The 25,160-nt window shown below is 47.5% G+C and overlaps 2 protein-coding genes and 1 long non-coding RNA gene across 4 annotated transcripts; 1 reads left to right on the top strand and 2 right to left on the bottom strand.

Moving 5' to 3' along the window:
• Window positions 1-1,038: 1,038 nt before the first annotated feature.
• On the bottom strand, window positions 1,039-10,412 carry LOC108927148 (serine/arginine-rich splicing factor 7-like). Its single transcript, XM_018740256.2, has 9 exons — window positions 10,258-10,412; window positions 6,558-6,738; window positions 5,031-5,207; window positions 3,893-3,979; window positions 3,740-3,793; window positions 3,571-3,624; window positions 3,220-3,264; window positions 1,633-1,665; window positions 1,039-1,542 (listed from the first exon to the last, which is right to left on the bottom strand). The coding sequence occupies exons 1-9, from the start codon at window positions 10,283-10,285 to the stop codon at window positions 1,488-1,490; spliced, it is 714 nt and encodes a 237-aa protein (XP_018595772.1). The 5' UTR covers window positions 10,286-10,412; the 3' UTR covers window positions 1,039-1,487.
• A 1,068-nt stretch (window positions 10,413-11,480) lies between these two features.
• On the bottom strand, window positions 11,481-22,131 carry dhx57 (DEAH (Asp-Glu-Ala-Asp/His) box polypeptide 57). 2 transcript variants are annotated; one of them, XM_018740281.2, is made up of 23 exons: window positions 22,054-22,131; window positions 21,596-21,781; window positions 21,234-21,509; window positions 20,902-21,096; window positions 19,983-20,806; window positions 19,555-19,760; window positions 19,145-19,266; window positions 18,833-19,028; window positions 18,476-18,600; window positions 18,135-18,323; window positions 17,843-18,045; window positions 17,428-17,544; window positions 17,147-17,243; window positions 16,744-16,917; window positions 16,450-16,650; window positions 15,889-16,165; window positions 15,448-15,543; window positions 15,028-15,111; window positions 14,683-14,820; window positions 14,468-14,542; window positions 14,062-14,196; window positions 13,315-13,515; window positions 11,481-12,414 (listed from the first exon to the last, which is right to left on the bottom strand). In XM_018740281.2, the coding sequence occupies exons 2-23, from the start codon at window positions 21,760-21,762 to the stop codon at window positions 12,271-12,273; spliced, it is 4,242 nt and encodes a 1,413-aa protein (XP_018595797.2). In that variant the 5' UTR covers window positions 21,763-21,781; window positions 22,054-22,131; the 3' UTR covers window positions 11,481-12,270. The 2 variants fall into 2 exon arrangements, with proteins under 2 accessions (XP_018595797.2, XP_029107325.1); XM_029251492.1 differs by having other exon boundaries at window positions 22,058-22,107.
• Window positions 22,132-22,166: 35 nt separating this feature from the next.
• Window positions 22,167-24,996, top strand: LOC108927074 (uncharacterized). Its single transcript, XR_001965533.2, has 3 exons — window positions 22,167-22,231; window positions 22,717-22,841; window positions 22,949-24,996. It is a non-coding gene; the product is annotated as an uncharacterized LOC108927074 (long non-coding RNA).
• Window positions 24,997-25,160: the final 164 nt, after the last annotated feature.

Raw genomic sequence — 25,160 nt, forward strand, 5'->3', positions numbered from 1 at the left:
GGCGGGGTCGACCTTCAGGCCAGGCGGCGGGTGGTAAAAGCGGGCAGCGCTGCAGTTTTGACATCTCCAAGGGGGTTTGACGTTAATGAGCCAGGCGCACAAATACTTACCGGCTACTTCTCACATTTTACTTTGAATCACGGTGGATATTTCAGTCGAGGAAAACAGCAGCAGCCTCCATGTGGAAGTGAAGAATCTGATATCAGTAAACCTTCATCCACTTTGCCTGTTTAGGACACCCTTTGTTATTCCTTCCATTATCTTTTGAGACAACAATCTCTGCATTTCGGTGGCTACGGCAACAAAATCGATTCTCTTCTCCGGGACAGAGAAGATAAAGGTGTGAAGTGAGCCGATGGCGATCGCTCCGGTGCAGTCTGGTGTCGGGAACAGCCAAACGGAGTGATCAGCAGAGTCCATCTAAACAAAAACTATAGGTTACCTGTCCAAGGAAGGAATTTACCTTTTCTTGACTTCAGAAAATGGCTCCACGACAAAAACCTGCTCAAAAGGTTTGCGAACAAACCCGGTTGCTGTGTGTCCTTTAGCCTCGTCACAACCACGTAGCTTCCTAAATTAACTAGGTAAATTTACTGTACTAGGTATAATTTAATTATACAATTCACCAAACTTTTAAAATCTATATTTCATGCACTGTTTTTAAAGTACAACAGGCCTTCACTATTCAAGTACTTCTTGATAAAAGTTCATAACCCACATTTCTTTCCCTCATTACTCTTGGGTCTTTTACAGTGCAATGCAGAAAAAAAAAAGAAAAATATCTGCTAAGTGTCACTATGTCTAGTTCTACAAACCTCAACCACTGTCTGTCCACAGACCTCTAGCGCCCTCTACTGCTATTCTGCACAGTGGTCCCACCTGAAGACTCGGGTCCAGTAGGAGCAGCGGTTCACACTTCACTGGAGGAACAACTGCAGCACCATTTTTACACCTTTCCCTTCATTCTGCACACACTGTCCTCCGTTAGTCACCATACAGTATTTACACACAGCAGACCAGTCAACGGCAGCACTTTAACATCCATCGCTTTATTAGAGCGCACTGCCAGTTTTGGAAAGATGGACAAAAACGCAAAATATGACGCAGACCGATGGGCTGGGCTGGGCTCGGCAACAGCGACCGCGGATCCCGGACAAGTCGTTCACATACCACATTCTCCACGCATAGTTTAGCTACAAGTCAAACTTTAATGTACACATACAAAAAAAAAAAAAAAAAGGGGGGGGGGGCTCATACACATTTCCTACAGCATCACACAACCACTTTTAAAATAGAAATATACTGCATCCCTTTCAAACAAAAATCAGTTTTGGGGATTCAGTGTGTTACTGTTTCTAGAAAGTCAAAAAATGCAGTACAAACCAGGAAGAACAAAAACCAACACACTCTGAAACTATATTCTCAGAGACAAAATTCCTTACTGTTATTGTAAACAAATTCCTAAAAGATAAGGTTTAATAAAAAGTTTAATCATCTTTGTCTGGACTTTCGCTCCTTCGTGGGCTTCCTGAAGGGGACCGGCTGGAACCAGAAACACAAAATTACCTTCATTTATTGACCATTTTTTTGGGACGTTTTCACAAAGACGGTGTCCACAGCACCCACACGTACCTTCTCTTTTGAGGTGATCTAGACTTTGATCGGCTGTGGAAGAAAGAGAAGTTGAAGGTATCACTTTAAAATAAGTGGAAAGTAAGGGCTCAGTGCACTGCGTTTACCTGTAGTACTGCATTCACGCACTTAGCTGACACTTCTCTCCAAAGCAACTTCCAGGGTTAATCTACTTACATTTACCCACCCATCTGTACAGCTGGGTAACTTTACTGGAGCGATTTAGGGTAAGTACCTTGCTCAAGGGTACTACAGCTGGAGGTGGGATTCAGACCTGCAACCTTTGGGTCCAAAGGCAGCAGCTCTAACAGCTACACTACAAAAGACAATTTCAAGAGTGAACAAATCCTTCTCTCTTTTATACATCAAAATCAAGGTCCAGTTTTGAAAACGTTGTCCCTTTTTAAAAAATAAAAAAAAAAAACCCATGACCTTGTGATGTTTATTCACACCCAGCAGAAACAAAAAGTACATACTGTGCATATAATCTAACATATTAATGTGACATATTTGTCCACAATGGAAGGATTTCAAGTTCACTCTTTTTCCACATCTGGGCTCTTCCTAAGACTTCTCTTGGCATTTTGCTTCAAGTAAAAGAAGGAAAAAAAAAAAACCTCCAAACAGATACATGGCAGCAAAACATTCCTGAGCAGAGCGTGGAAGCGCCTTCGTTGAACTCACCCCTCAGTGTTTACGGCCTGCGCTTCGTGCGCCGCGATGTTTGTACCGCATTTATGGGATGAATCGGCGAGACATTAGCACCGAATAAGAGTGTGGAATTTTGACTCATTTTAGGTTCATTTTGATTTTAGCTCCGTTAAGTTCTTATTGGTCGTGACTTTGCAGTTACGAACGAGAGTTACCAGAAAGCAAGTTCCGCTTCCAGCTGCACTCACGAGTTGAAGCGGTTGTGCTGGGATCGGTGATTTGGAAAAGGAAGGAAGCAAAAACCTTTGGCGGTGCCGTCACGGCGCCACCGTCACCATGAAGAGCGAAGATGTGCAGAAGCTGCCCATCCAGCCGCAGTGCGGCGAAAGGGCTCGCGCACCAGAGAAATTCACCTTCTCTTAGCTTTACTTGTGACATTTTGAAAACTACCACTTACTAGAGCAGGCAGCACTCCAGCGACCACCGTTTTCTTCGCAGAGAAACAAGGTAAAGGGACACCGTGCAGTCTCCGGTGACCAGGAAACGGGAATGTTAGATGACCTCTCGCTCGCTGACCAAAAATGGTCTTTTGACATTTACGAACGTTTGCAAATGTGGAGACCGGAAGCACCGTCAACGTCTGTTGCGTTCAGTGCATTTTTCCCGTTCCGAAATTAGCATGTTCAGCGAAACACAAAAAAGCGAGGTGAAACTCGGGTACCGAAGCACACCTGGGAAAGCGTGATAAAACGATTCATATGTAAAATGGAAGAGAAAACGGAACAGAACCGACAGCTTCCCATCACGGTCTTCTCGCGTGTGCGCGCGCACGTGCAACACGCTGCAAGCGACAGAGCGTGCTCTGTGCGAAGTCTTCCTCCGCCATTCCGTTCCTCAACGCTGCAAACATCCGTCGGGGACGAAGGGCTCACTCACCTCTTGGTTGGAGAACTCGACTTGGATCTACCGCCAGAGCTGGACCTGAGAGAGATGGAAACCCACAGGGAATCACTGACGTTCATCTCATCTCCACGAGCTCATTACGCTGCTGCGGAAGGAGCGACAGACCCACGGTGTCACCGCACGCTGGGCGTGACGACCACGGAGAACACATCCACTGCGCTCACTGGTATCGGCTCAACAACACGGGGGATGAGGAGCTTCGGTACCATCGTGGGATACACAATGAATTCACGGTTACGCTACTGACTCTCAGCGACGACAACACTTTCAAAGTGGCAACGCTCGTCTGTCCTTAACGTCCAAAGACACGAAGGTCAAGTTTACCTGCTCCTCTGACGCGAGCCTGATCGAGACCTTGATCTGGATCTCAATCTCGACCTGGTCGATAAAGAAAAGAAAAAGCAAAAAGCGGGGTAAAGGTCCGCTGCATTGACTTGGCACGTGCCAGCAAAAATATCTTCGATCTCCTCATTTAACAAAAGCGTGGACTAACCTTGATCTCTTGGGGGTTACGGATCTAGACCTCCTTGGAGAAAACGATCTTGACCTAAAACGCACAAGACGACTGAGACACGGGGAGCCGAGGCGGTCTCCGAACGACAGTCAAAGAACGGCCGACGCACCGCAGCAGCAGTCAAACGCCCACCTTCTGCCGCGGCTGCGGCTGCGCGAGCGGGAGTACCTCCTCCCCCGGGACCTGGAGTGTGAGCGGGAGCGCGACCGCGACCGGGACCTGACCGCATCCAGAGACAGAAAGCAAGATGAGCGCACGCCCACGCAGCACTGCCCACCAGCACACTGACTCCATCTGCTCACTGCACAAATGTTACACTAGCAAACTGGCTCCCTGTCACTAGCTTCAGTCAAGAGGAACCGAAAACACTACATCAGTATTAAAATTAGAAATACAGTACTTGATTTCTCACATTTACATTAAAAAAATATACTATCATTATACATGGTTCCAAAGTTCTTTTTGTTAAGAAAAAAAGGAAAAAAAATTTTTTTACTCTTAATTGGTTTTACATGTAACAGCAATAGAAGAGAAAAACAAAAACATTAATTGGTACTTAAAATAAACCTTGCAAGTTTGCAGGTCGACCCTTCTTTGGACCAAGGTCTAGGAGTTCTAGCAGCATCTATCAGCCGTTCTCTGCATCTAGTCGCGTTCTTCACGCTAACGATGATCGCACTGACAGCCAAACCGTTCAAGGCGGGGCTTCACAGATGCAAGGATGCTTTTCTAGACGGCACCGCGGTCAGCCCTGGGTTCGTTCCTCTTTTACACACCGTGGCCCAAACTGATAGCCAAATTTACCACATTGGCAGTTCATTTCGCTCTGAAGTGAGTTCTCTGCCCTCTATGAAACGTTAAGATGCAGCTAGGAGTGGCAGGCGCTCGGGGGTCGGGGCGGGGGGCTGGGGCCTCGGGCCTCTTATGCGGGTCACCTTAAGGTCTAGAAGGACCTTAAGTGTTGGATTTGCGAGTTGTCTCACGAAACAGAAAAGGGGCCTGTCACACTCTCAATCAGACGAGTGACTCAAACGGAGAAACCTGAAAGGTTTTGACCAGGTGAATTATTAATATGGTAGCAACAGTTCAGAATGTTAATTTAAAAAGGCAAAAACAAAAAAAAGTCAGAACAGCAAATTAAAATAGTAACACCAACATATTTGCAAGAAACACACACAATGTCAGTATTACTTCATTTTTATTTTCTTAGCTTTATCCACAGTAGCTTTCACTGAGAATGAAAGGCGGCACATTCCGGGGCCCTACTTACCTGCTCCGCCGACGGCGACTGTAGCGGTGACAGTCGTAAGCGTAGTGGCCCTTCTCGCCACATTCGTAGCACCTGTCGTTGGGGTCGAAAGGGCGGCGGGTGGGGGGCCGGTCGTACCGGGAGCGCCTCGGCATTCCTGTTGACAGCTCAACTCGAACTCGGGACCCACAGATTACCCTGAAACAAACGACACCGTTGACGTTTCCGCGCGCGCGTGCGCGCACACACACACGCACGCACAGCCAACATTCCAGTGGTCATCACAGCTTTTTCCTGCCGTCTAACATCCAAGTGGCCTATACTAAAAACGTTCATGTCATATACATCCTTGACAACTGATGGCAGACGCTCCCATTCATCTGGGGTCTCGGTGCTGAGAAAGGACACCTTTAAAAGGGATTTCACCTGCTTCGTTCTTTTTACAACACGGGCAGAAAGGGCAGAATGTGGGCAACGCTTTCGACGGGTCTGCTCGACGTGCGCTGCAGCGAGAACCCCGAAGGAACCCATGAGCCCCGGGCAGGAACTGAAACGGAGCGGCAGCCTCTACACCGACCGCAGCAGTTACAGCAGATCTGGTGGTAAGAGCCGCCATTTCACCCTTCAGTGGCGGAAATAAGAGCGCACGGGTGCTATTTTCGCGGGTGTGCGAGTGACGGGAATCCCACTTCTGACACCAATCTTCTCACTTACATAATTCTTCCAACTGCGATAAAGTCATCAAACGGGGTTGAAATCTTGAGAACTTCGACTCTCCAAAGCGCGTATAAAGGCGGCGATACATTCGTTTATTTCCCAAATATTAACCGGGAAAAACGTTAATAGACTCTACGTAGCCCAAGCTGTTTGTACGGGTTCCCTTTGCGCGAAAAGTAATTACTTTAGGTCGTTTGTGTTTTGTATTATACAAAGCTTACGCTTGTTTTGTGCACCCTGGGCAAAGACTTGTCTACGTTGCGTTCATATTTACACAAAGACACGATAACCAACTAAAATAAGAAGAACGAACTATTAAAATTCCCACCGGGAACACGTACACCTTAGCTTTGTTTCGTCGCCAGCTACTGCTCTTCCCCAGCTGCTTTATATAGGCTAAGTTCTTAAATATTTGATGTTTGTTTCAGTTACTGCCCTGAGGCTTATAGTTTATAAAGTAACAGTTTCGGGAAATTACACTAAATTAAATACAAAACTATAGAGAGCTTTCATTTTCAGAGTCATTTCCCCGAGATCCTCTCATCTTAGGCTGGAAGAAAACGGCATACAAGGTGAATAAAGTCTAAATTTAGGTCCCACTGACTACGTCTATAATTCTTCGTTACGCAATTAAAAACGGATGCACGAGTTGTATGCTACACATGTACATTCCCTCTATAATTCAAAAGAGAATATAGCATAAGAGACTTGCGAACGACCCTGAGAAGCCCTCTAACCCCATTCGGGTTTTGGGGAGGGAACAGTGCTCCGACCAAGGCCCCGACTCGGCAGTCGGAGGCCCCCTCCAGGTTTCCAGAACCATCCACTTACTTTCCATCCAGGCCGCGGACAGCATCTTCTGCATCCCTCGGATCTTCAAACTCCACAAAGGCAAACCCTGGAGGATTCCTAGCAATCCACAATGTTCTCAAAGGTCCATAATAACTGAACGCCCGCTCTAGTTCTCCTTTCCCTGCACCCGTCCCAAGGTTACCAATGTAAACCTTAGTTTCTGGAAGGAAAAATAAAAAAAAGTGGCACTGCAACTCCAGTTGTGGATGTATAGGCCATATGATCCATAAAAGCAAAAATTTTAAGTCTCCGACATCTTCATAGGGCATTTTCAACCTAAATATAAGGCAATGGGCAACTGTATTGAGGTCAGCAGTCTAACATATCATCACCCTCCACTGACTCCATAAGCTTTGGCTGAAATTCATTCTTAGATCAAAGACCTGCATGAAATGGACTGGTTTACTCTGGGATACAAATTCACAGTTCCCTTTGGACAGTTATCTAGAATGTCTTGTAAACTGTGGGGTGAAGAGGAGGGGATGGTCCATAGACATAACTGACTCAGAAATAAAACAGACTTCTCTTTCCTTAAAGATCTTGTGTAGACATCTTCAGGTGCCTACAAACCACACCATTACTGCACTAGATCGTAAACCTAAACATGAGTACATTCTCACTGATGGTTCTGTATCAAATTATGACAAATGCAATTCCATATACATTTCTAACATATTTGATACTGGTTATTCAGAAGTGACATGCATTTTATGAGAAGCATAAAAAAAACAAAATTATGGAATAAACACAGGAACAAATATTTTCATCTGAGACCACGAAGATGCAATCGCAAAACTTTTTACTGTTCGCTGACCCTTTAATTGGGTAACGACAGGTAAAGTTCCCAGTCGCACACTCATGAAACACGTCTCAGACACACAAGCACGGGGCATAAGAGCGCACGTAATCACCGACGTGTCGGCAGCGCGTTTCGCGCAGTTCTCCAGGTAATCTTCTCCGAATCGGAAGCAATTTAAGACTCCCAGCCGAATCCCACACACTCGTATAGTTGTCCAAGGAAGCGGTGACTAACTGCTTTGCATATTTTAATGGTACTCTTAGGTTAAAAATAATTTGCAAGTACACTGGCATTAAACTAATCCTGAGGACCGTGGCACATTTGGCGAGCGGCGAACACCTACATCGAGATCTCCGGTACGGGACACGGAGATCTTCCGCGCTGGTCAAGTTCAGGAAGACCCACGTAACGTTCGGTTAAACTCCTCTACTTAAATCATACATGAACTATTTAAATTTCCAATCAAACAAATGGAAACGATCTCAAAGCGCTTCAGCCGTGGCCCTAAGAGAGCATAATTGTGGCACCTGACGAGCGAGGAGAACTTTCAGGATGGTCGGCCGATCAAATTCTGCACGTTTCTGACTCGCCAACGACCAAGTTATAGATACGCACAGTAAACTTGCACGTATTTCATTTACGTGCTGTCATCTCAGCGCACGTGACCCGTTTTTTTTTTTCTGCAGAAATAAACTCGTAAAAAAAAAAAAGCACATTTCCCTACGTTTTCGAACACACCGCTCACCAACTGAGCTGGCGAGTCCATATGAACCCTGTTCCAGGTGACTCGTGATACCCTGGTACAGCTAAGTGTCTCCTCCACTTCTACCTCAGTGTAAACTCTCATGGTTTTAATACACCGGTATACTCTGGTGTACGCTGGTGTTTTCTGCACTGTTTTTAGGATTACTTATCCATATCTCACAAGGTAACGCTGTGCGCGTGCGAGAGACGTACTGCTTAGATCCGCTACCCTTGTACTTCAAGGACCTGGGTTCAAATCCCAACTCTTGCTGTCGTGCTCTTGATCAAGGAACTTACGCTGAATTGATACAGTAAAAGTTACTCCGTTGCACACGTGGGTGAAGTATAGGTGCTGTGACCCTGTAAGTGACTTTGGAAAAGCGTCACGTAAATGTAAGTACTATTTCCAATGTCATTTGGTTCTCCGAGCAGTAAAACTCACGTCTCCTTCGAGAATTACGCAACATGTTTGCACAACGAATGGTGCGAAAACATTAACTAGTTAGAGTGGAAAAAGTGATCATTCGCGACCCGCTTTTAACCCTGAGCATTTTAGTGGGTTTTGGGTTCGGATCACCCTGGTTAAAGCGGGATGAGCGAAACAAAACCGAGCAAAGTGTTTAACGCCCTGTTCATGGCGACAGTTTTTCCCACCTACCAGGAAAACAGACAGAAGGTCCAACGTCCTTCCATCCCCCTTCACCGCAGTACCGCTGGTTTATCACAGTCACTGCAAACTACGGATACTAAACCAGAGGTACTAATTCCGTGCTACCAAGGGTTCCTAGAGGTATTAATCCCATGCTACCAAACCAGGGTTCCTAAACCAGAGGTACTAATCCCGTGCTACCAAACCAGGGTTCCTAAACCAGAGGTACTAATCCCGTGCTACCAAACCAGGGTTCCTAAAGTAAATCAAAGGTACTAATCCCATGCTACCAAACCAGGGTTCCTAAACCAGAGGTACTAACCCTGTGCTACTAAGGGTTCCTAGTAAAGGTCCTAGAGGTATTAATCCCACGATACCAAACCCGAGGTACTAATCCCGTGATACCAAACCAGGGTTCCTAAAGTAAATCAAAGGTACTAATCCCGTGCTACCAAACCAGGGTTCCTAAACCAGAGGTACTAATCCCGTGCTACCAAACCAGGGTCCCTAAACCAGAGGTACTAATCCCATGCTACCAAAGGTTCCTAGGGGTACTAATCCCACGATACCAAACCCGAAGTACTAATCCCGTGCTACCAAACCAGGGTTCCTAAAGTAAATCAAAGGTACTAATCCCATGCTACCAAACCAGGGTTCCTAAACCAGAGGTACTAACCCTGTGCTACTAAGGGTTCCTAGTAAAGGTCCTAGAGGTATTAATCCCACGATACCAAACCCGAGGTACTAATCCCGTGATACCAAACAGGGTTCCTAAAGTAAACCAGAGGTACTAATCTCATGCTACCAAACCAGAGGTACTAATCCGTAATCCCGTGCTGCTACCAAACCCGTCCCGAGGTACTAATCCCGTGCTACCACCAGGCCAGGCAGGGTTCCTAAGTGAGGTACTACTAATCCCGTGCTACCGAACTGGGTTCCTAACCTGGCCTGTGCTAAACCAGGCTTACAGCACAGGTAAAGGCAGCGAGTAGCCAGGAGGGGAACTAGTAATAATATTATTAAGCAGGTTTCGCACCTCGACGACGCGCTCAAAGAAGTCGAACGAAATTCGCGAGACGCGTTTCCGTTTCAGCGCAGAGAGAAACGCTCGACGTCGTTCATGTCCGTCGGACAGACACACGACGACTTACTTACTTGCTCGCACACTCGCACACACACACACCCGGATCCCGTTCCAGTGAACACTACGAGTTCTTCCACGCCGTTTTCCAGCAGAGAGCGAAGCGCTGGCCGGCCGCCCGCCCGCCTTGCGCTTGCTCGCTCGCTCTCATGTCGCTCGGCTCGCTCGCTCGGTGTGGAGACGCCATTACGGCCGTTAGCTCCACACGTAGCAACAGCGCTAACAGCCCTTTCCGAGCCCGTTTGATTCAGAGCCTAAGCGGCCGCAGTTAAAACTTCAATACACACGAAATAAGTATTTCATCCAGTTCAGGGGGGAAAAAAACCGCGGTTCGCTTCGAACTCACCTCCTCCGTGTCGTCCGAACCTCGACATGACACTCGGCTCGGTCGCTTCAACGGCAGCTGAGCTGGGGCGACAGAGAAGAACAGAGAGTGTACAGAAACAGGGATGAGCGACTCTCTCCCTTTTCCGTCTTCGGTCCTTCACGGCTTTCAGCCAGCGTTTCGCTAACAGGAAACAGCAAAGAGTGTACCGCAACTAGGGCGAGCGACTTCCTCCTTTTCCGTCTTCAGTCCTTCGCAGCTTTCAACAGCCGGTGCGATGACACAGAAAATGAAACAAAGAGCACGAGGGGGAAAAGGATAAGGAACTCCCTTTGCGTGCTCGTCTTCAGTATTTCACCGTTTTCAACGGCCGTTGCGACGAGAGAACATGGAGCAAAGAGTGTTCGGGATAGGGAGAATTAACTCCCTCTTTTCTCCCGTCTTTACAGCGTGTGACGTGCATGTTGACTGTTTGTACAATATATGTCATATGGAACCGTTATTACTTCTAATGCCCAAAGCTTCCAAACCCAAACACACAGAGATGTGCACATTAATATGAATTCCACACAAAGATATGTGGAAAAATATGCTTAGAATAGAATATTTCACCCTCTGCTGAACTGTCCATGTAAATAGATGTGTGTGAGAGACACTTGACCTTCTTCTCAGGGTCAACTAGTTAAAACACTGCAGTCTTTCTGTTCTTTCCTGCAGCTTTGCAAACCCTCAACTGTATTTCACGATCCAACTATCAGTAAAACATAGTAACACTTCAAACTATAATCTGACATTTTATACACTTGTCACTACTATTAAATATTTTTGCAGAAATACTGTTTACAGTAAATTCAGAACCCCGTGAAGTGTCTTTTACTGCACTGCCACCCAATTCTGAAGCCCGAATGAAAATAGAAGTTAATTTCAGTGTGGAAAACATTTGAATATCTGTACATATGCAAATAGGCTCAATATATAAAGAGTGCTGAACCTCACTGGGCTACATGACCTGAACAGACAGACGCCACAAGGTTTTGGGTTTAAAACCCACAATGGGCCTTCCTGCTGTGTTCCTAAAAAGATACCCAATGAAAACTTGCCTAAGAAAAAATGGCAAGTTGTAAGGTAGCCTTATACAACTGTTTTAATTTTCAAAAAGCAATATTCAAGTAGTTCTTTTTCATTCCAGCTCCCAATAATTTTTTTACAACCATGTTTTTGTAACAATTTCTCAGTCTTGGTGCTCAGGAAATAGAACGTTTATTTACTGTTGAAAACATGTAACAGTATGCATTTATTTTTGAGACATGGTCATACTCTTTATTTTCCCTTTCTTAGTTGCAAGTTTTTGTGACCAGTCATTGGTCTCATTCAAATTGCATTTCACCCATATATTTACTTTAAATAGATTAAGGACATTATGTATCAGCTAAGTAAATATTTTCTCATTGTGATAATCCTTTTAGTTTGAGCTCCATAATTTCATTTCAAAATACTCTTCCCTCTTATTGCTGCCCTCTTTATGTAGTTCAACTAAACAGAAAACAAAAAAAATATTGCCTTAAAGTCCATTTCCCAAGAAATACAAACTTCCATTCCTATTTAAATCTAAATATGTAAAATACACAATTTTCAAGAGGAAAGTCCAATGTGGACTCAGTCTTATACAATGTGTGTGAACAATCACATCTTAAAACAAAAAGTGCTACTTTTTTGCTAATGAGCAAAGAGGAAAAAAAAAAAGGGGGGGGGAGTAATATTGATCATAACTGTTTCAAACCACATTAAAGAGGTCCTGTTTTGCATTAGAAAGACAAAGAAATTTTAGATGTAAACCCAAGAGAATCCACGCTGTCTCATGAGAATAACACACTGAGCCACCTCACACATTCAGGTCAGAGTTCATGAAAGGGCACTTCTTAAAAATTCATACACCCAACTGAGGACTAGTTGCAAAACTAAGTTCCAAGATGGTGGCAAAGGTCTGTCCTGTAAAAATAAAATTACTAAAGTTTTGCGAGGGCTTCGCTGGGTCTACTGGGTGGAGATGAGATTGACGATCATGCTGATGATGCGAGACCCCCGGGGACAGTCGGACAGGTCCATGCTGGGGTTCCTGATCTTGTCCTCCAGTAACTGGTCCAGCTCCCAGCGCAGCTCCTTCACCAGCTCAGCTACCTGTGGGAGGTGGAGGGTGGTGGTGGTGAGCAGGGGGTGAATCAGCAGCCACTGGGGACCCGACTCTGGTATGGGGCGAGCTGTGCATTTCACCGATTCCTGACAATATTCCTTAGGCTCAAAGCATAACGAGTTACTGGAGGAAAAAAATACATCACCTAAAAGTAATCTGAAATACCAAAAAAAGTTTACATATGTCAATAACGATAACATACTAAATATTTATTTAAAAAAAACTATGTTTTTCTAGCTTGTCTTTACTGTCTTCATTCATTCATTCACCGCTTGTCCAGTGCAGTCTCAAAAGTCTGTCCGTCCGTGAAGCACAGGGTGAGAGGCAGAGCACACCCTGGTCATTGCAATAATTTGGCTCACAGCTCTTTATGATATAAAGCAACAATGTTCAAGATCACTGTCTGTCTTTTTCACTGTGCCTTTAGAGAGCCTGTGTAGTGCTACTCACAAATGTTTCATCCCCTCCTGCTGCAGTAACACCAATCAGGTATTTACCCTGAAATGTTCCAATAAGGAGCTTAAATCTGCAATGTGCTTTGGAGAAAAGTGCCAGCTAAATGAACAAATAGTAACAATAACAGTATTGAATCTGCGCTTTCAGTTGTGATTGTTGAGATTGCTAATGTGATATGTATTAATGAAACTATTAATCCCAGAGGAAAATTCACTTTGGCTGCAGCACCATACTATGTGCAACACACATCCAGTGGCTTCCAAAAAGCATTCAGACCCTCAGCGAAATTACACATTTTACTGGATAACAAAATGATGCTTCAATGTTCTTGTTGGCAACGTTAATTTTCCCCGTATCGATATTTTCACACTCGGGCACTCAGAGTCACACAGAGTGAAACATGCAGGTGGGTGATCGACACTGTGGGTCACCTGGTGTGAGGCGGCTGCGAAGCGGATCCAGCCGTCGTCCAGGGAGATGACAAACTCTCCTCTAAGCAGCTCCACGTTGACCTGCCCCCCTCCAAAGAGCACCAGCGGGTACACGGACACCATGCTGCAGTCGCGGATGAACACGCGGCTTGTCTTCACCTTCTCGTGGTACACCAGGTAGGGGCTGTCGTAGTGACGGACCTGGAAATGTAGCAAAGACCTCACATCTCTTAGAAAACCAGGCAAACAACAGGTGGCTTGGACACACAGGGTTGGAAAGAGTTCACTGGGTACCACGTTCAAGTCCCAGGAATGGTCCTGTTACGGCCCTTTACCAAGGTTATATTATTAATGATGCTATTTATTATTGCTTATTCATTTATCATGCTCTTCTGCAAAATAACCTCCATTGCTAGCTTTGTACAGTGACTTACCCATTTATACAGCAGGCTCATTTTTACTGTATCAGCTCACGATAAAAGTTACCTTGGATCAAGGGCACTACAGCAAGAGGGGAATTTCGAACCTTGTCCCTTTGGTAAAAGTGTTGGCGAGGCAAAGAAACAACAGTTGTACAGTAAAGACTGAATGCGGCAGGACACGTGGTTTCACACGCCTCAAGTTCCCGAAACAGCGGCAGAGAAGAACATCACTGTTTGCGGACAAAGGGGACCATGTAGAGAGCAGGGTGGCCCCCCGCAGTGACTACATGCCCCCTGGAAGGGGGGGGGGGGGGGGGGTTCGCACCGTGTAGTTGACAGAGGAGGGATGGATATGCACGTAGCCGTCCCCCTTGGTGACGAAGCGCAGCTCCTCGGCCTTTGGCTGCATCTTCATGGCCCCTTTGCTGGTGAGTTTGTACTTTCCCTGCGGCGCTCTCACCTGGATCAGCAGAAAATGGCGGGTTGCAGCATTGCTAAAACTGTGTAGTGCACACTTCGTACCCTTCTTTTATTCCTTCATGAAGGCTGAAAAGCCAGTACAATTAGTTAAATGGTATCTTAGGACTGTTGCTGTTCACCAAAATCAACATGAAAAATGTTCCTGTTAGCCCTTTGGCAGAAGAGCATGACTCGACTGGATTCAGCGTTTATTACAAGAACAAATGCCCTTCCTGGAGGCTTTCGGCATGACCAGATCCACCTGGGCTCACCTGGATCACATTGGGATAGAGAGCAGCACACAACATGGCAGATATCAGCTTGATGTTGTCAGAGTTCAGGTTGGCCTGGCAGGTGATAAGGAAGAAGGGGCAAGGGAAAGTTCCGGATCACTCACGACCTCGGAGAGTCAACAGCAGCCTTCAGATCAAGAGCGAAAAACACACTTGGCATCTTTCAGCAAATGAGCATTTCGAGGCAGCCTCACCTCAGAGCCAGTGGCCTCGAGGATACCGTCCATGCCCTTGGAACACGTGCGCTCGATGACCCTGGCCCTGAGGCCCTCCTTCACGAAGCCGATGTCCGACAACAGCTCAGCAAACTGCCTCTTCAGACTGGCCATCTCCTGAGGAGAACTCACGAGGTGAGTGACAGAGAACCACAGAGAACCAGCGTACGAAACATTAAGGAGCCACCATCGCTACGGAGGAACACCTGACGTGAATCGCACTGTAGCGCCGCATTCGGTTCAGCGCAGCGTCTCAGTTTCTGCACTGCGTCTGCATGGTCCCTCAGAGCACCTGACCGGTAACTAAGGGCAGAAATGTTTCACCTGCAGCCCTCGTCCAGACAGGAAGTTCTCCCTGCAGTACTGGAACCCGGCCTGGTTGCCATTCTTTGCTGCAGCACACCATCCCTGCAAAGAAAACATACATTTGTCATCTTCTAGCAGCTATTACATAAGATGCAGTACATTCTATCAATATTAGTCATATTCTCCAGCTGCCACAACACAATGACAGTCCTGTGCGCTTCAAGCAAATCAAGACAAGAAAATTAAACGCATCAAAGAAATGCCAGGCGATTCCTGCATTTTTTCCACCTTTCTTTGCTGCGAAAGAACGTGGTGTGCGAAACATGCCAGTAAATCCTTTTAATGCTCGGAGGAGGAGGAGGAAGGGTGAGAGGTGCAAATGGTACTGCTATTGCAAAATGTGACCCGGAGCATTTGGAGGTGGGGGGGGGGGTGTACCTTGTAGGCCTGCAGAAGGGCCAGATGGTCACTGTTGGCCACAGCGAAACTCAGCTTCTTCACATTGGCTTCCTCCCGCTTGTCCCACGGAGACACCTGAACACAGGATGAGAGAGGAAAGGAAACTCAGTTCAGACCGAAGGTGGCTCTGGACTGACCCGCATCAATAATTCAGCACCCTTCCAGGCCCTGTCCAACAGAAACATCCACATTCAGATATTCTCAACCTTAATTTTTTATTTTGTTAAAATGTGATCACGATTTAGCCGGAAAATTTCGGTCATCCTCCACTTCTATTAAATACAACGTGAACAAATAACTAAGTGGCACAGAACATACTGTGCGTGTAACATGTAAGTGTAAGAATGAAGAAAGTCATTCTTATTTCTCTCTCTCTGGCCGTACAGTGTGAAACGGGCCGCCAACGTTGCCGTGTCTTACAAATGGGGACTTGAAGGCGAGGCTGGCCGCGATGGTGAGAGCCGGGTCCAGGCACCGGAAAATGGCGCCGAACAGCATAAGCTTTCCGATGCGCACGTCCACGGGCAGACATGCCAGGTGGTACCCGAGCGGCGTGAGCCTCTCCTCGGCTGTCAGGGCACCCAGGTCCTGCAGGCGCTGCTTGGCGGCGTTGAGGCTCCCCGGCGCCGGCGGCTCGATGAGGCGTGAGAACACAGATTCCAGGGGGCGCTCTGCAAACACGTCCAGGACTTTGATCCTGCGAAAAGGCACATAAAGAATGTACAGAAATACCCAGCGCACTGCTGCTAATAAGCTAGAGGTAGGAGTTACTGTCCGAGCCATAATTAGCCCCCCCACCATGTACTTCTATACAGCTGCCTCCTTCAGATTAGGCAGACATAAAAGGGAGCCGCACTATCTCTAATAACGTCTGCAAGACTTTCATCTTGAGGTCTGCTCAGATCAGACAGCAACTTTGGACTCAGGGAGCAAAGGGAGGTACAGTGGCAGCGCTCAGAGAAGATGGGGCTGGGCTTGTACCTGAGGCAGAGCTGCTCCAGTGGGACCCTCTGGATCTCGGGAAGCTGCTGTTCGGCAAGATGATGCCGGAAACAGTGACTCGTGAAGAGGTGGAAGCAGATCCCCGAGGCGACACGACCCGCGCGTCCCTTCCTCTGCAGAGCATTGGCACGCGACACCCACGAATCGTCCAGGCTCTCCATGCCCCTGCTAGCATCATACCTAGAGTGGGGGGTGGGGTGGGGGGTGCGGTCACATGGCACACCGATGAAAAGGACCAACTGGGTGATCAATAGTCGTAAACAATCAGGTCACCTTTTCTCCTTCATCCTCCCCGAGTCCACCACGTAGACCACGTCGTCAATGGTGACGGACGTCTCGGCGATGTTGGTGGAGATGATGATCTTGGTGACGCCCTCAGGTGGACGATTAAACACCGCCTGCTGCTCCTCGTTGGAAAGCGAGGAGTGGAGTGGGTACACTGCACACCTGCCAAAAAGTGGTCTGCGTCAGCACCTCTGAATTTTCAGCGACTCATACAGGATCCTGTCATACTTCTACATAAAAACTATGTAATGAGCAAAAAAAAATCATTTATAATGCTGAAGTTGCTTCCACAGAACCATCGGTGTGCATTTGTGTACAAAAGTAGGACGTGAGGGAGAATTAAAAGCAGAGACGTTGATGTGTAAAAACCTGAGAGTCTATGACACCCTACCGCTTGTTGTTCCTGTTGTTGAACATCCTGTTTGACTGCAGCTGTTCGTAGAGCATCTTGATCTCAGCCAGGCCTGGCATAAACACGAGGACGGCACCTGGACGAGAGAGGACGCGACCAAAGTGAAACATGATGGTAAACAAGAGAAGTTCTACCTCAACAGGAAGTGTGTTTCTCAGAGGCGTAACTTCAGTGCATTCCCATCCACTTCATGATGTGCGTGTCAGTAAGTACCAAATGATCAAGAGTGAACAATAATATCAGTATCTCTGTGATATCACCTGGTGGGTAGTCATGGTCTCCATCCACTATCCACTCCAGCAGACTTTCCACCAGATCCATGTTGATTTTGTCTAGATCCATAGCAGAAATTGTCTTCAGGACAGACTTTTTTGTGTCTGTTACAGAAAAAAAAATTTGCCATATTTACTTATCTCATTTTCAATATGATCTACACTTAATAGCAGGAAATATACTGAAGAGAGGAAGGTAGGGGACACTTGCATTTTTAAAACAGTGTCCTAACTGAGCTCGTGCACTTTTCCGGAGATGAGTTCACTTCCTTGTTTTGAAATTTATAACTTTTCAAGATTAATAACTTTGATCTGATGTGAGAAATCTCATTACCTCCACCCCAGTTAATTTAAAAGGAACATTAAGGAAGCCAAGAGACACCCAGGGACAGGGAGCCTCTACCTTTGTATCTCACAGTGAGCTCCTGCAAGGTGAGCTGCTGGTCAGGGATGGAGTCCTTCACAAAGTCTTTTTTCTGGAAGGACATGAAGGACCACATGTCGTCGCCCAACTCATCCACCAGGTCTGCCCCTCTGGTCCTCCTGCTTGGCTGAGTGCCCTGTTTCCCCGAGCGTGCGTACGGGCTGCCATCCTCCATCACGTACCTGTATGTAAACACACAGAGCACAGGTGAGGCTGACTTCCATAACACCACCCATGAGAAAGTCTTCTCCAAAGGTTCACAACACATTACCCAGTCATGGCGACGGCATCTTCCAGGAAGAACTGGTCAACGGGAAACGTCCGACCTGGGATGTGGACCATTTGGCAGTCATAGAAATACTGTGAGAAGAGCTCGGCATTGAGGGTGGCACTCATCAGGACGATCTTCAGGTCTGGTCTCTGGGCTATTAGGTCCTTCAAAACCAGGATCAGGAAGTCACTGAAAGAGAACTGAATGATGTCATCATTGATGTCACTGTAACGCAAACAGATCATGTTTTGCATGCTAATAAAGGCAAGAGTTGCATAAATGGGACTGTAGGTGTTGCGAGTTGGGGATGAGTGGGATCCCATTCAATGTGAGCGGCTCACCTTTCCTCAGTGCGCTCATGCACCTCATCTACGATAACGTGCGTTATTCCTCGCAGGTCGGGCTCCCCCTCCAGCCTGCGGAGCAGCACCCCGGTGGTGCAGTACAGCAACCTAGTGGCCGAGGACTGCAGAAGGACACATTACCATCACGTCGCTCAGAACACCACATATAAACATATATAAATGCCTATATGTTCATGGAAAAGGTACAAGTCATCTTACAGGCTTCATACAGCAAAAGCTGTAAACATTTGATCAATAACACGCATCTTTAGACATTCAGCTCATCGATTCTGCGCATGATGGCTTGTGTACTGCTCCATGCGTGCAGCATGCTGGGAACTGAGAACCACCGACCTTGACCGACTCCAGGCGGATCTGGTAGCCCACGGAGTGGCCGAGCCGCTCTGCTCTCTCCTGCGCGACACGCTGGGCCACGGAGATGGCGGAGATGCGTCGTGGCTGTGTGCACACAATGTTGGCCACCAGACCTCGGGGGCCCTGCAGTGTGGCGTCCAGGATGAACTGGGGGATCTGGGTGGTTTTGCCACACCTGGCCAACATGAGAGAAAAGTAGGCAGCAGTTCACGGTAAAGCTACTCTGGTCATGAAAATGATGGTAAACGCAAACGAAATGAAATCGCTCTGACTGACAGAGAGGTCCCTCACCCCGTCATTCCACTCACAACCAGCACCTGATGCTCTTTCAAAAGATCCAGGATGTTTTCTCTCTCCTGCCAAGCGGGGAGTTTCTGCCTTTGCTGGAGCATTGAGAGAAACCGCCTGGAAGACTGAACACACTTCCATGTGAGCGGAGAAGGTAGAGGTTTAAAAGTCACGCAGACAGGTCCAGAGACAATGAGTTAATGTCCTCAAGGACCCCTACTAGACTGTAGTATCAAAAGGGGAGCTCACTAAAATGGAAATAAAATCATTAAGTGGACGACAGGCTCTGGGACGTGTTGCGTCACATTCATAGCATCACTTTCAATAAGGCAGTAACCCCAGGGTTTGATGTCGGGGTCTTTGGGAACCCAAGCGAGGCACTCTGGGGCCGAACGCACTGTCCGAGGGCTCACCCGTTTGCTCCTGAACTCCCGGCACAGTCTGGCATCGTCCTTCTGGAGGTTCTCCGTTCTGCCCTCGTACCTCTTTACAACCTTCTTCCTCAGGTTGACATAGCTCTCGGTCTCCACAGCAATCTCCTTGGCCTCCTCCTCATTGTCCTCTTCTTCTTCGTCTTCTTCCTCCTCCAGTTGTTCTCTTAAGTCCACAGCTTCCCGCACTGGACCACACAAACCACAAAGTTCAATTGTTTCAACTGCAAACATTTAGATTAATTTATCCAAAACTAAAGAAACATCGAAAAAAAATCAAAATATTAATGTTGCTAAAAAAAAAAAAAAAAAAAAAAAAAAGTTATTCCTTCTGTCCTCCAAATTAGGACACCATATCAGCATTATGTTAACTGCTGTATGTAGTTAACATATTAATATTAAGAGCTAACCCTCTGTCTGTCTGCGGTTCACCATGTCACTGCCATTTGGCTCCAGCCCAGATGTGGTGATCTTTGCAGGCCAGCTTCTAGGTTGGGGGATGCTAGTTGTGGTCAATGGAGGCGGGGAGCTGTATTTGTGGTGACTGGCCGCTAGCAGCTCCTTCATCTTGCTCTCGTCTTCCAAACACGTAATGAGTGTGTAGACCACAGGCTCCCCGGAGCGCGCTGCAGCCAAGGCCTCGCCGTAGAGGTGCTCCGTAACGTGGAGTCGGCCCGCGGGGCCAAGCTTTTCATCATTGGTACCGAAGGCCACAAGCGGTGCCTGGAAGGGGTAGCGGTTGCCTTTGGGGAAGCGGACCTCCAGCTCGTACTCCGGGGGAGAGTAGCTGCAGATGTGCGGCTGACTCGGCCCCCCTGCATCCGGAGGTTGAGAGGGGAGCTGATGCTTGAATTTGCACTTGTCTCCAAATCTGCACCCTGCCCCTTTCAGGTAGAACCTGCAGACATCTCTGAGCTGGGCCTGTCCTTGTTTCGGAGGAGCTCTGTCCCGGCCTTTCTGGGCGAGGAACTGCAAATCCAGGGAGACCGTCCACACGTAGTTGCTGATGCGCTCCGTAAAGCGCTCACCGTAGATGGCTGTGAGGGCCAGGACCTCCTCCTGTCTCTGGGCCAGACACTCGTCCATGGGGATGCTCTGCAGGCCCTCGGGGGCCACGACGCCGGCCCCGTACCTCTCCGAGAAGACCTGTTGAAGAAGGCGCTCCAGGGTGGCTCCCAACTCGCCAGTGCCGGCTTCCAGGGCTCTACGGCCGCGCTCCCTATCAAAGCCATACCTGCAGCAACAACGACACCGACGTACTCATCTGCGCCCTGCAGGTCGATCTGTTTGCGTGTATGTAAAAATGAAAGAGGGGGCGAGTGCCGGTACCTGCACAGCTTTCCCACGGCAAACAGAGACACCACGGGTTCAGGCGTCCGACGCGCCTCCTCCGAGTCCGCCTCCATCACAGGGTTTTCTGCACGCTCCACAGGGTCGTCGCGGGTCTCCCAGAACTGCCCGTCCTCGCGATAGTCCAGCTCGTCGTACTCCTCCTCCTCCTCCTCAAAGTCTGAGCCCGACTCTCTGAGAGAAGCCAGGAGGGTTAGCCAAGCCTGTACCTCAACTGCACCACTCCCATTCCAGAGGCAGGTCAGAGAAGACGACCTCCGGCGGAGGCCGCCGACTCCGAAGCGCTGCTCCGCAACGCAACCCCCGCTCACCCGGACGGCTCCTCAAAGTCCTGCGTCTGAAGCTCCCGGAGCAGCACCTTCACGCGCTCCTGATTCTCCGAGGTCATGTTAATACGCTGCATCGGTAGCTGCGGCACCTCAGACCTGGGCCTCTCTCTGTCCCGTCCGCCGCCGCCGCCGCCGTCGTTGTCGTCGCCTCGTCGCGGCCGGGTCCGATGGCTCTGAAGGGACTTTGGCAAGACCCTCCCACCGCCCCTGTCCCTTCCCCGTCCTCCTCCACCACGGCCGAACGCGGCACAAGCAGTCCTGGAACAGCGAAAAAGAGCCAAACAAACTTTCAGCCTCCACTTGAAAGCAACAAACTGGCCGTATTCAACGGGCAGCTTTCTCACCTGCTCGGTCTGGGCCCGAGATCGAGGCTGAAGTCGTCGCCATCGTCCCAGAGGCTGCTGGGCCCCTTCCGGGCTCCTCCACCACCACCACCACCACCACCACCCGACCTGGGCTTATTGAAACGCCCCCCGCCCCTGTTGGGCTTCGCTCTTCTCCGGCCGCTCATTCCAGCCTGAGTCTCCTCCCTGAACACGGACAGCAGGTCAGACACATTGATTGAATTCGGATATTATTTTAGAAACGAGGAGCCTGGAGCGCAGCGGCGCGCGCGTTCTCACTCACACACACACAGTGACAGTGACACACGAACAAAACACACACACCACTTCAACAACATCCCCGCTTAGTTTGTTACAAACACCGAGGGGCGGACACATAAACTTAGTGCCGTCGCTCCTCTGCAAATGTCACAGCTGGACCTTCAGACACGAGAAACATCTGACGAGAGAGCCGTTACCTACTGTCACAGGTCCTCTTCGCCGCACCGGCGGCTCGGCATGTCTTTGATTGGATTTACTTCCGGAAGGTCAAAGGCTTTGCTTCCGGTGTACGTTGCATTCTTCCTGTTGTAGTTTTTCTGTTTCCAACACTAAATTGAACTTTCACACACGATTAAATCATCGGAGAGCAAAACTGTAAGAAAGCACGCGTACAACTATAATTAGATTTTTATTTTTTTTATACGTATAGTCCACAAGTTAAAGTTCAAGTTATACAATTAAAAACGGCTTTGCTTTCTCATTATTTTCTGTAAAGTCAACATGTTTTTTTTGTTTGTTTTCAACTTCAACTCAAGCCGTTTTAGCATTCAGTGAACGTGATTTTTTTGCCCAAAATTATACACAGATTTCTTATAATACTATGACTACTCGTGTGAGGTGACTAGTTCATCATGTGCTGGAATGTGACAAATTAATTGTACTAGAATTGTCATTATGTGTTTACATCCAAATCTCTCCTTCTGCTGCTGTGATTTTTCTCTGGGCTGTAAGTTGCTTTGGAGGAAAGCAGCTGCTAAATGAATACATGTAAATGTAACGAGAAACACGTTTTCACGAATGTCGTTTCGCTTGAACTCAAGGAAAGCGCCTTCATCCGCAAACTTCACGTTTTCTTTCAGGCGTCTTGTTAGTAAATGTTCCCCTTCGGACTGAGGTAACGTGCCATAGTTCTCACCATAGTCCTTCCAGGTACTGTACCGTTGCAGTGGAAGCAATGAGTTGAACCGCTGCCTTTGATGACTTGGTAAGAAAGAATAAGACCACCTTTACTGTTTTATTAATGATCTCCATTTCAATGGCTTAGATTATTCATATCTGGAATAACGACAATGACATTGTGTCTTTGTGCAGCTTGGAAGGCAGAAGATCACAGACAATCGAGAACTAATGGGACCAGTGGAACTTCCCCTATAAAACCAGACCGGGATTGGAAATGAAGGTCAATAAGTAAATAGGCGCAGGTTGGGTACGGCGTCTCCTCTTCGCCTTGCCTTCGGAACACTTGTCTTTTACACCCTTCAATTTCAGCTGGGCTGATAATCCAGAATTTTAGACGGATTTCAGAAATCATAAGGTATCATTGAAGCAATGAAAAGAGAGCTACTGTAACATAATGAAACTGGATCTGGCTTCTGGCTTCCGGCTTCCTCTTTTTGACTATTGCCATAATCAAAGGAAGAATGGCACAAATTTATTGATAGCGTTTATAACTCAAAATGAGTTATTTTCCTTGAAAGCTAGTAATGACCACCAACAACAGTGATGCTTTTTGTTGAGCTGTGTCCTCATCAGTTAACTTAAAGTGCCTGAGCATGACATGGTGGATCTGTTGAACAAGCCTCATCTAATTGCCCTTTAACCTTGTGGTCATCTTGGCATAACAACACCCCGAAGGAACATGTGTTGCTCCCCCTGCCGAGAGAACACAGTCAGTCTTTCATGACCATCGGCTCTCCTTGCTGCTGCATGGTTCTTCCCACCCCAAACTGTAACGTTTAAACGATGCGAAGCTGATGCACAGACGGAGTATTTGTTTTTCTGTATTCGAGGTTGAAACACTGTAGCAATTTTCATACTTAACATCCATCTGCATAGTTATTTTTCATAATGTAATTTTGCAGATTTTCTCTTACTACATGTCATAAAATTAGTGTATATGAAATTAATTCACTTTCATGTGAGTGAGTGAAAACACATTTTAGAGAAGCACCTGCTCCAGGGGAAAGCCTCTGTTTCAGCAACACAGCTAATACTAATATTGAATACACAACTAATCCTAACCCTAACTTGAGGGTATCACAGGCAATCATAAGCCGCAGGGCACAAACCCAGCATGCCTCAAAATGACCTTCTCGATTAGCAACGGGCTTTACCCTCAGCCGACTGAAGCTGCGAACTGCATATATGACCACTTTGACGTAACAGAGGTGGAATGACATCAGATAGACCTGCAAATCTTGGAATGGAAGCCATCACCTCGGATCCATCGCTCCCCATCAGTGAGATATAAGGCCTCTTCATCCCAGCACCGATGAGAGAGTGCAGAGTGACAGGAGATGGCAGCAAGGCAGGAGGCCAAGCCCGAGTCAGGACAGGGCTAAATGCGGGAATACCTAACGTCAGGGTGCAGGAGGCCAGCAGAATGGCCCCAACACGCCCGCAAGAATTGCGGCTTTGTTCTTGGAGCGGCCTTGATTTGTGGGAATGGTGTGACCTTCGGAGAAACACAAATCTCTTGTTCTTGCTTGAACCGGCTTTTTATTCCTGATGCTACAGCGCTGTGGCAAGCGGGGCACAAGGCTCAAACTTGTGACGCTAGTAATAAGGCATAAATCACGTAAGTGGTCGCCCAGTACAGCTTCCTGTTTTCCTGCATCGTGTCGAGTCGAATGAAGAGGGAGGGCGATGTGACCGCAGTCACCCGGGACACTAATCACACACTGGCAGAAACACGCTTTCCATTTTTTGCTACCTATTGTGATTTCTCTTGCCTTCTCTGCTTTAACCAGAGAAAACTATCGCTGTTGACTGAATAGCAGAAACAGCAAAGTCCTCTCCCTTTCATTCTATAAGCAGTTGTTGGCCAATGTAATCATCTTTCAAGCAGCGATGACATCAGTGCATAAAGTGCCCATTTTCTGTTGGCCTTGCACCATTTTTCTCCTCATCGTAAATGATTCACTTCACGTGGATGTTGCTTCATGGCCCGGAGAATACCAGCCAAAGCACTGACTCGGGCCTCGTTCAGTGCAAACAGATGAGGTAAAATGTTCTTAAGAGGCATCTGAAGCTTCTAGCCAAGTGATCTGAATGACTGACAGCCTTGAGAAGCAACTTCTAACACTTGCAGGTGTGAGTTGCATTACGAACCAAGTGACAGGTGGGACAGTTTAGCACGAGAGGACACTGACTACCTGCGCATGGTGTCTGTAATCCTTTTCTCAAAGAGGACGGTTTTCTCTTGAAGAGTTGAGCTGGGGATTCACTTATGTTTCAAAATATACAGTAGAGTAGATGTGGCAGATCACTTGATGTGTCTTTGTTTTAAAATTTCCCTGCATGT

Source organism: Scleropages formosus, chromosome 4 (assembly GCF_900964775.1).
Source record: "Scleropages formosus chromosome 4, fSclFor1.1, whole genome shotgun sequence".
Lineage (NCBI taxonomy): Eukaryota > Metazoa > Chordata > Actinopteri > Osteoglossiformes > Osteoglossidae > Scleropages > Scleropages formosus.

What these genes read in the sequence shown, in the direction of transcription:
- LOC108927148 (XM_018740256.2), bottom strand. Translation starts at nt 10,285, where the DNA reads ATGTCGAGGTTCGGACGACACGGAGGAG. An exon ending in GGCTCGCGTCAGAGGAGCAG is followed by an intron (nt 3,265 to 3,570) that starts GTAAACTTGACC and finishes CATCTCTCTCAG; the next exon opens with GTCCAGCTCTGGCGGTAGAT. An exon ending in AGATCACCTCAAAAGAGAAG is followed by an intron (nt 1,543 to 1,632) that starts GTACGTGTGGGT and finishes TTCTGGTTCCAG; the next exon opens with CCGGTCCCCTTCAGGAAGCC.
- dhx57 (XM_018740281.2), bottom strand. Translation starts at nt 21,762, where the DNA reads ATGAGCGGCCGGAGAAGAGCGAAGCCCAACAGGGGCGGGGGGCGTTTC. An exon ending in TCGAGGCCACTGGCTCTGAG is followed by an intron (nt 14,543 to 14,682) that starts GTGAGGCTGCCT and finishes ATCACCTGCCAG; the next exon opens with GCCAACCTGAACTCTGACAA. An exon ending in TCGCAGCCGCCTCACACCAG is followed by an intron (nt 12,415 to 13,314) that starts GTGACCCACAGT and finishes CACCTCCCACAG; the next exon opens with GTAGCTGAGCTGGTGAAGGA.